The sequence below is a fragment of the Pteropus alecto genome, unplaced genomic scaffold (genome assembly GCF_000325575.1).
Source record: "Pteropus alecto unplaced genomic scaffold, ASM32557v1 scaffold379, whole genome shotgun sequence".
In the NCBI taxonomy this organism is placed as follows: Eukaryota; Metazoa; Chordata; class Mammalia; order Chiroptera; family Pteropodidae; genus Pteropus; species Pteropus alecto.
In genome coordinates this window covers 1,774,581-1,785,044 of record NW_006443129.1, presented here as the reverse complement: position 1 = coordinate 1,785,044, position 10,464 = coordinate 1,774,581, and the positions used below count along the sequence as shown (strand labels likewise).

The 10,464-nt window shown below is 36.9% G+C and overlaps 1 protein-coding gene across 1 annotated transcript in view; it reads left to right on the top strand.

Annotated features, from left to right (window-relative positions):
- The first annotated feature begins 5,373 nt into the window (after positions 1 to 5,373).
- Positions 5,374 to 10,464, top strand: part of GABRR3 (gamma-aminobutyric acid type A receptor rho3 subunit) — a 44,339-nt gene continuing 39,248 nt past the window's right edge. The window contains exon 1 of the mRNA XM_006923417.2: positions 5,374 to 5,498. Within this exon, the coding sequence (XP_006923479.1) occupies positions 5,374 to 5,498 (125 nt within the window). The remainder of the gene's footprint in view (positions 5,499 to 10,464) is intronic.

The following is a 10,464-nucleotide window of genomic DNA, read 5'->3' as shown; positions in this document are numbered from 1 at the left end:
CTCTTAATCTCTCCAGTCTTGGTTTTTTCATATATAAAAAAAAGAGAAGAATGGGAGTAGTCTAAATGCTCTCCAAAGGTCTTTGCATATCAACATTCCATGACTCTACAATGTCCTACTCAAGATTTTTTGCCTATGTGACACCATGTAGATATGTTGGAAAATTTCTGGAGGCTTGGAATTTGTCATTGTTGTCAGATATTCTTGATCTAAACCAAATAAGACCTTTACTTTCTTTTTGTTTTCACTTTGAAAGCAAAATAATAGCTATATATCTCAAGATGAATACTAGGGACACAGCCATGCTACCCAAATTTTCTCTTTGGCTCCCTGCCAAAGGAATAGAAACTGGCTGACATCATCAGAGTGGAAGAAGAGTGAACAGGAGGCAATTTATGCAAGGGAGAGCTTAAACCATTACAAAATTCTCCAGTGGCCCTGTGATTCATTTTGTTTCCTGGTAGTTTCCATCTTCTAATTTTGACAGATGTGGTTTTCTGATTTTTTTTTCTTAAGAAGCTTACTGGATTTGCAAAGAAAGAACTAAAGGGATAAGGTTAAGGAATCGATTTAACATCAGCAGAGACAGATGCCTTATTGTAATTAAATTGAAACTCTAAGACCTTCGGTAGGCCAACTCCTTGCAGCCTAGGCCATTGCCTTATTTTACTTTTATGCAACCCATTTTCTCACTTAAAATTCATAACTGAAAAAGTACAACTTTTTTTGTTTCTTCTTTAGTGTTCATATTCATATGAATAGTTGGTCTGCAGAGATTGTTCAGTAAAGATGTCAGATGGATCTGCATTATTGATTCGTCTCTACAGTGTGGAAGTTGACACCCAGGGCACCATGACACGATTAAGTGCTAGTGAGGAGGCATATGATCTACTAGCTATTTCTGAAAATTGTGTGCCCCCAAATAACTTCACTGTTGGCCTGAATGGTGGACAAATTCTACATTAGTACTTCATTCCTTCGAGTCAAAATATCACTTCAAGAAATCCCCACTTAATGTCTTGCTTACTCTTTCTTAGCTATCAAAATTTCATCGTGAATTTAAAGATTAGCAGTCATCGAAATTAATCTCAGGATGACAAGGGGCATAGAATTTTAATAAAGAGGATGTATAAAGCACATATTTACCTACATTAGAATTTTCCAGACTAGTATTCAGGACAAGCACTTTTTTTTTTTTTGAAGAATATTAGTAAGCATTGTAGATTTCTTTAAAAGGAGGTCTGAAGTCAACGGAATTCAGCAAAAACTAAAAAGGCTTATTTTTATACTGAAGCCTTTAATATGTTAATAATCATTCAACAAATATTTATTGAACACTGACTATATGCCAAAAATAGTTATAAGTGTTTGGGATATCCCAGGCAACAAGACAGACAAGGATGGCTTCCTTGTAGAGTTTACATTCTAGCAGGATTAGGCAGACAATGAACAATAAACATAATAAGTAAAATATATAAAATGTGCTTAGTGGTGTATAAGGTAGATTAGTAACATAGGTTGTTGGAGGAAAGGGAGCATTCTGCATTTTTTAAAAGTGTGGTTAGGGTATGCGCCATTGAATAAAGCTTTAAATTTGTTAAAGGGGTTCGTCATATCAATACCTGGAATAAGAATGTGTCAGGCAATTGTGACGACCAGTGCAAAGACCCCGAGGTGGGATGCTTGGTATGTCCAAAAAACCACAAAGAGTCCAGTGTTTGTGGGACAGCTGGCTGGGGCCAGGGTAATAGTAGGAGAAGTCAGAGGGGCAAGGAGGAGGAGGGAGTTACAGTTATGTAGGGCTTTCCTAGCCATTGTAAAGACTTTTTAAATTGAGGAAAACAAGTAACCTTTGCAGAGTTTTGAGGAAAGAAGTAACTTGATTTGATTCATATTTTTAAAGGGTTTTTGGTTGCTGTGTTGAGAACTGACTGAAACTTGGCAAGGAAAGGAAAAAGGAGGCCAGTTAGGGCAGTGCTGCGATCAATCAAGCAAAAACCGGTGATGGCTGGGAGACCAATGTAGTGGCTGAGGTTGTGGTGAGAAGTACTTGGATCCTGGATATATTCTTAAAGTGGAATGGATTTGGAGTGTGAGAGAGAGAAGTTGAGAAAAGACAGTATTGTCATCAGTTGAGACAGGAAGGTTACGAAAAAGTAGGGTTAACCTTACTTTTCAACATGTCAAACTTGATATACTTAATAGACATCCAAGTCAAAATATTAAGCAGGTAGTTGGATAAATGTCTTAGTCCATTTGGGCTGCTATAACATGAAACTTCAAACTGGGTAGCTTATAAACAACAGGAATCTATTTCTTACAGTTCTGGAACCTGAAAGTCCAAGATCTGCGTGGCCAACATAGTCAGATGAGGGTTCTCTTCCAAGTTGCAGCCTTCTCATTGTATCGTACGTGGTGGAAAGAATGAGGTAGCTCTCAGGGATCTCTCTTTTTTAAAAATTAAGTTTATTGGGGTAACATTGGTTAATACAATTATATAATTTTCAAGTGTGCATTATAATTTGACGTCTGTATATTCTATTATATGTTTACCACCCAAAGTCCAGTTTCCTTCATCTACCACATATTTGATCCCCTTTACACACTTCACCCTCCCCCACTCCCCTTTATTTGACCCCCTTTACACCATTTACCTCCCTCCTCCCCTACCCTCTACTCTCTGGTAACCACTAGTCTATAGCCCATGTCCATGAGTCTCTGTTTGTCCTGTTTATTTGTTGCTTTTAGGTTTATATTGGGGTCTCTTTTATAAGGGCACTAACCTCACCTATGAGGACTCCATCCTCATGGTCTAATCATCTCCCAAAGCCTCACCTACTAAAATCATCATATTTGGGGGTAAGAATTTCAACATATGAATTTGGGGGGGCAGGACACAATTTGGGGAGAAGAGCCTGGACTAACAACATAAATTTGGGAGTGTTTAACATATGTTTGGTTTTTAAAGCCTTCAGACCTGTTGAGATTGCTAAAGGAGTGAGTTGATAGGAAAACAGACGAACAAACAAACAAAGTGAGTGCCGAAGTACTGAAGTACTGAAGGTTGGGCCACTCCAGTAGTATGAGACGTGATAGAAGAGGGGGTCAGATAATAAGAACAAAGAATAATGACAGGAGAGTACAGTATCCCAGAAAGCGGTGGAGAAAACGTTTCAGCTGAGAGGAAGAGATAAGGCGTGTCAGTGTTGCCAGCTGCTTGATCGAATGAGACAAGAGCTGAGACTAGACCATTGAGGGAACATCCTCCATGAAGCTGAAGGGCAAGAGCACTTTCAATATTCCCTGTCGTGTGAACTGTGAATCCCTGAGAGGGTAATAAAATGCATAGCATTTCCCAAAGTCAGCACAGAACACCTCTTCACAGAGTATCTCCAGTGTAGCCAAAACTATTTGGGAAGATATTGATGTCGATGACGGCACTAACTGAAGAGAGCAGGTCTCAGCAGCACAGTGCTGGGTCAAGGGCTCAGGTCCCTGGATCTCATGAGAACACTGAAGTGGAAAGTAAACTTTGACCACAGTGGAGTTCTCCAGCAGTCAAAGTGACAGTCCCTTAAGACCAGCAACTTTTCTTACATTTCTTTTATTTGGCTGGCTCTTCACAGAAGAGGAAAACTTATAGGCCCAGAAATACATGGGGCGGGCGGGGAATGCTCAAACCTCTCCGGCCAGGAGGGGAATTAAAATGAAAACTATAGCATCCATTGGGTTGGGTAACATTTTAAAACCTGATAACACCAATGTTAAAAAGGATTTTAAAAAATGAGAACTCTCATTCCCTGCTAATGGCATTGTAAATTGGTGCAATATGGTAGTACCCAATAAATTTGAAGATGTGAAAATTGTTCAGCCTAGCAATTTTACTTCTAGGTATTTACCCTAAAGAAGCTCTTACATATGTGCACAAGAAAATATTTACAAAAGTTCACTGCAGGAAATAATGTCTATCAACAAAAGCATGAATATATAAAATGCTGTGTGTCCACACACTGAAATAACACATGGCAGTTAAAAATTAATTGATTAGAGCTACATTATCAACATAATAAATTTCTAAGCATAATATTGAAAGAAAAAGTAGGTTGTAGAATTAAAAGTATAGTAAGATCCTATTTATATAAAGTTTTTTTGAAATATGCAAAAGTTTGTACATTATTTCTGAATGCATATATGATAATGTTATAACTTTACGTAGTGATAAACACTAAATAGAGGTTTAGGGGAGAGGCAAGGATTTCTTACCTCATTCTGTATATTTGTTATATTTTATATTAAACATATATTTTAAAGAGGAAAGACATGCCTAAGAAACATAGGTTTTAATGCATGGGCTGAGAGATGTAACACAAGTCAAACTAAGTTAATATGGTAAAACAATAACATGGGACACAAGGTGTCAAAGAGACAAATCAAAAAATTTAAGAATTTCCTTCACACTATATTTCTGGGAAGAAAATGGCATTCTTTCTAAGTCCTAGTAAACACATCAGCTGTTGCTATATTGCTCACCTTGTGATATTCCAAGGAGAAATTTAATTTCACTGACATGCCCATTCATTGGTACTTTGCATAGATAAAGGGACTGTTTCTAAGGAATATGTCTACTCTATGTATGCAAAGAACCCTTAGAAGGGTGTGTGGTCATAATTTAACAGTGATAGTCCTTACCCACTGCCTGAGACTAATTTTCATTTATCAGGCTGCTTATAATATCAAACGTAAAACTGAACCACTTTTAGTATCAATGAAATAAACCATCATCTTAAAATATGGTTATTTATTTGACAAAATAATTTAATTATTTGTTTGTGCTATAGTGATCTGTATGCATTTGGAGAGGGAAAGATTCCTTTCTGGATTAAAAAGGAACCACGAGATAAAGGAAAAGGTCTTTAAATGTGTAATTAAAATTTAATTAATTATCTTTCTCATTCGGTGTATTATTTTGCCGCATCATTAAATATATTCAAATGATATTGTGTTGGATTAAGGGGATTTAAGGCCTAACCTCACTTCTTTGTCTGATGAGGACTGCCGCTGAGAGTATATTGAGTGGAGGATCAAGCATCTCACTAAGAACCTTCCCTGGAATGGGGAACCAAGGGATATGAACTGAAGATGAAAAAAACCTGCTTTGTTTTCCCCAAATTGCTGATGATCCAGACAGATGTTTGCCTGTAGGTAATGTGAATCTGTTTAATCTACTAAAACAGAAGACAGCACTGAATGCAATGTCTCTCTTTTTTCCTTTGATAATTTTTACCCATTACACTATTTATTTTTAAAGACACAGAAGCAATTATTGTTAATAGTACTGGTTGCATCCATCTGCATTCCTTTCTCTTGGAAGTGATGATCCTGGCATCCCAGTCGGTCTTCTTCACCTGCATCTGGGTCACTTTGATGCCAAATGCTTTTGCTGCTGCTGAAATCGAGAAGCTCCAGCAGCGGTGCTCCTCTTCGGTGACTCGGACCCGGTAAGACATCCGCAGTATAGTCTGCGCAATTAGCACCCAGTTTCTCTCTCACCTGTTGCCTCGGGCATATGGGAAACCTGGAAACATATCTTTAATGATAGCAAATCTTTGTGGTAGTGATTGTCTCTAATGATAGCATTCATGAATCAAAATAAATCACCTCTGGTCGGCATCAGAAAGAGCAGAATCTTGGATCTCTGTTGCCATTCATATTCTTATTTTTGGAGATAACAGTTAAAGGGCTCATACATGGATATTCTTTCAAGGAATATATTTATTTAATGAGTAAGATATCTATTATTAATAATGACACTTGAAGAAACCTAATGTTCAAATTTTTTTGAATAGTGGTCTAGGCACCAACTTCTTCTAATGTCAAATACTTGTAGGGTATGTAGTTTCATACAGTGAAGAGATAGTGTAGAAAGGCATTAAAGCCATTTGTTGTCTTTAAGAATAGTTTCCGTACTTTTGAAGCATCACCGAATGTCGATAAATCATCATTATTATGTATTATCGATAATCAAGAGCATGCTTCGACTTGCTAGGAAGGGAGCCTAGCTAACTACTTGAGTGACCAGTTCATCCCTGATTTGCTGAGGGCGTCATGGGTTTTAGCACTAAAAGTCCCAGGACTCTCCTCAGTTCCAGGCAAACTGCAACAACTGTTTACCTATTACCCATGACCTTTAATAACCAAGAAATGACCTCCTCTCTTGGGGAAAGTCTTTCCTTTCCACCAAGTACAAGATTTCAAAAAAGACCCAGGAGGAGAAACTGAGGAGGAAAGGTTATACCACCCAGCTGACCTTGGCAATCAACAGAGCAACGACTGTTTCAGCCAGATTGCCTTCACTTGAATATTTGTGAAGCTCTCATAATAAGATCAGGAAAAAGAACAGAAATTTTTAATAAATTCTCTGAAGCCTCAGATTTAATGACCAAAAACAAAATAGGTGTACTCGAGAGCTGGGAGAGGTTACTAGATTCTCAACTCCTGAGCTACCATCGAAAATCAAGGACTGTTTCCCATGCTTTCCTTCCATGCTTCTGCTCCCACACTCAAATCTGAGATGTGAGGAAGTTTCTGAGTTTTTCTTCAAGGCAATTAGGCGAGGCAATATTTGGAAAATGTGGGGTTATACCACCGGGCTATGTTCTTTTCAGGTTGCTTGTAACTTCTGTGTTGATAGTTTATCTACTTTTGAAATAGATGGAGACTGCTTAAAATATCATTCCTACTCAGACATAGATTTGTCCAGATATGTGGATGAGAAGGGAGATTGTCATAGAAGCTAATCCATCTCATCGGCCTACTGTCATTAGCAGAGTTGCTTGTGTGTGTGTTTTATGGTGGGGTGGGAATTTCTTTCTTAATTTAGATGTCTCATTTTTAGATCCTATTTAAATGAATAGGGAACCCTGGGTTTCTGCTACATGGGGCCAAGCATGTTTGTTTTCACCTCTCTATATCCTAAGTGTGGTACTCCTTTCAGCAATAAGCTAGAACATGATTCATTAAAAATTTATATCTGTTGCTTTGGTTTTTCAAAGAAAAATCCTCTAGGACATGAGAGATTGAGGAAACTATCAACCCCCATTCAAAAGTAGCCACTTAGGATGAAAGCCAGGCATTTTCTCTGGGTGAACAGAGCAATCCAGCCAGCCAATTTCTGGATCGTCACTTGGCATACTGGCATGCAGATTTTAAGGCATTTTGACAAAAATAAAAAAATAACTGTATAGGGGAGTTTTTAGAGCAAGAAGCCCAGGATTCTTCAGACCTTAGTTCGTGAATAAATAATGTGAGGTTCTTTGCCTCATATTGATCTGAATAATAGTAACTAAATAAATAATGAATGAATGTACTAATAATCCATTCTTTCATAATGCAAGATAATTAATAGGATGAACATGGAAGAAAGCCATGATCTTTCTTTGAAAATTATGAAGTCAATCTATATGTATTATTTTGAGCCAGTTTCTATGCAATCAGGCCCTTAATTGCTTTGCTATTAGCTATTTTCATTCAGAATGTAATCTTACTCTAAACTCCAAAATTCCCATTTTTATCCCAACATTTTTTAAAATCTTACATCCAAGAATTCCCTATGCTTTTTAAAAACAAAATAGGGGTGGCGGTGGTGAATGAACTAAATTATGGCAGGTGAAAATGTTCCTGTTTTGCCCAGGGAAGAGATTTGGCTCCATAGTGATGCAAAGAGGATTAGATATGTAGACTCACCGAATATTAATTGATCCTTGCAACCATTGTACTGAGTGCCTTTATATGCCAACTGCTGGGTTGGGGGTTAGGGGTACTACAGGGGAACAGTACATTGTCTCTGGCCTTAAGAATAATGAACAGAGTGTGGAGTCTGAAGTCTGTTTAAATCGGCTTGCCAGAGCCAGCTGTTAAATTTTCGGGTAATCTATTAACTGACTGTTAAAAATAAACATCATTAAAAATTACATTATTGAACATACAGTTAGATAAATACTTTTTAAAACTAAAGTAATAAATTCTTAAAACTCACCATTTCCTACATACGTTACTACATTTTACTATTATCTATTGTTCTTAAGGTTACTTACATCTATCATATCTGTATGGTAGAAATACTACACTATACTGTACCATCCTATCTTTTCCTATCTATAAACAATAGTATACTACCATATGTCACATCATATCATATTATGTAATATTACATTATATTATGTGACACTACACTATGGGCTATGAACATCTCTGCCACGTCAATAACTTCAGATCAGCCATGACGGGAGTATTTACATCATGGAAATCAGCAAATACTACAAATAGGGCTTTTTTTTTTTCCTGGTGAACAACTTATTAAACATTTACCAGCACATGTGTGAACCTAATGTAAAAGCCAAAAAGGTCCTAGGGCTTGCAAATGCAAGCGCTACTGCAAATAAGACAGAAGAGAGACTATGCCAATTACAGGCTATATGCTCCTCTGGGGAGAGCTTGTTGCTAGATTTTCTGATTTTGCAAAAGAAGCAGGAAATTCATATTTTCATGTGAAATTTTCCAATTTAGTCCACCAGATGGGCTATCCAAAATATACCTGCAGACCAGCTCCTAACGTGGTCCAATTTCCTCATTTCACAGATGAGGAAACTGAGACCTCATCACTGAGTTTATGATCAGATGGAGACCCAAATGAGACCTAGGAACCATCGTTATCTCAAGTGGGGCCCACTCTCTGGCTGGCTCTTCCTCAGAAATGTTCATCTGCGTAGGTTTTCCCTTTATAAGAGGCTATTGACTAAAGTTATATATTCCCACAGTTCAGGGTGCAGAAGCAGTTCAAAGCCATGAGATTCACTCTGGATAATGCTCCATGTCCTCCCTAAGAAACCTCAAAAGCATCGGGGACCTAGGGTAAACACCAGTTCATAACAGAGCTTAAGCAGAAAAAGCCCATGTTAGCAGAATGACAAGAAAAATGGAATGAGAAGGTGAAAAGCCATGACTGGATCCTTATTTGGAAAAGATCCTAGATGGCAAGTCCAATTTGGTCTAGATAACTTATAAAGCATCTATTACACAAATCCAATAACAGGTTTTTACCTAGGGAGGGGAGAAAAAAAAAAGAATCTTCATTATGCTTTCCCTTTTCCAAATTTACTCCTAATCTACATTCATGTACCTACATGATTTTTTATGTTTAAAAGTATAGTATAGACACGATTTTGTATTTTCTTAACTTAAGCATTTTCCACATTGTTTCATGGACAACATAATAGTATTTTTAATCACTCCATATAATTACTTTGAATTAAAGGACCAAAATTACCTACTTTATTATTGAACATTCATTTTCAAGTTTGCACTAGTATGAGTAACAGCAATAAATATTTTCATGCATGTAATTTTACCTTTACCAATAAAAAATATGTTTCTAGAAATAAATTACTGAGTCAAAGCACATAAATTATCTTGATAGCTCTTGAAATTGATTTCTAAAGGAGTTTTGCCAATATTTATACTGCCATTTACAAAATAGAAATGTTTCCATTTCATCATATTCTTAATAGCATTGGATTCTAAGATTTTGTTTTCTGCTCACTTAATAGGTATAAAATGGTAGTTATGGTTTTAATTGGCGTCTCACTGTTAACCCTCTAGAGTCAATATTTTTAATATGCTTATCAATTATATCTTCCTACATAAATAATCTATTCATGTCAGACCTAGTTGTTTTCAATTTCTGATCCTGGTAAAATAATCAAATATATAGGCCCTTGAGAAAGCAGTTTTATAAAGCAACTAGGCGTTCGTGACCCAAGTGAAATGGATTTTTTTGTCATTCCACTTGCTAAACTCCAATGCATCAGAATGACTTAGATGTATTTGCTTTTCCTCAGCCACTTCTAGTACTTTTTAATTCTTTGCCTAATGTCCTCCTCAAAGACCCTCTTAGTCCTCCTGAAACCAGTCAAAATTCAGTTTTTCCTTCCCTCCAGACCCCCAGTTTCTTGGTTAAAAAATTATAGTGGAGTTTCTGATACTGAGAAGAGGGGAAGCATAGAAATATGATTCCTTTGTTTTATCCAAGAAGGAAAAGGTTCTAACTCAAAGAGAAAAATGGTAACAATTACCAAGACTTACACCTACTCTTCCTCAAATAATGTTCATAATATTTTTTGGGCAAAGATAGTGATTGAGAATGCTAAGACTCTCCATGAGCCAAGGTTTCCTTGCTCTATCCCATTAGGACCCAACCTTCCGGAAGCCCCTCTCCTCAGACAGGAGTTTCTGAAAGCCTTTTTTGGTAGCTACTAAAAATGAAATCATTTTTTTTTTCTAGAAAAGAGGAGAGTACAGAAGGCACAAAGTAGTTAAAAATGATACGTATGTGGAATACGATTAGAAAGCTCTGAGCTAAATCTGATGCTCCATCATAAATTAACCCCCTTATTAGGCATATTTGCT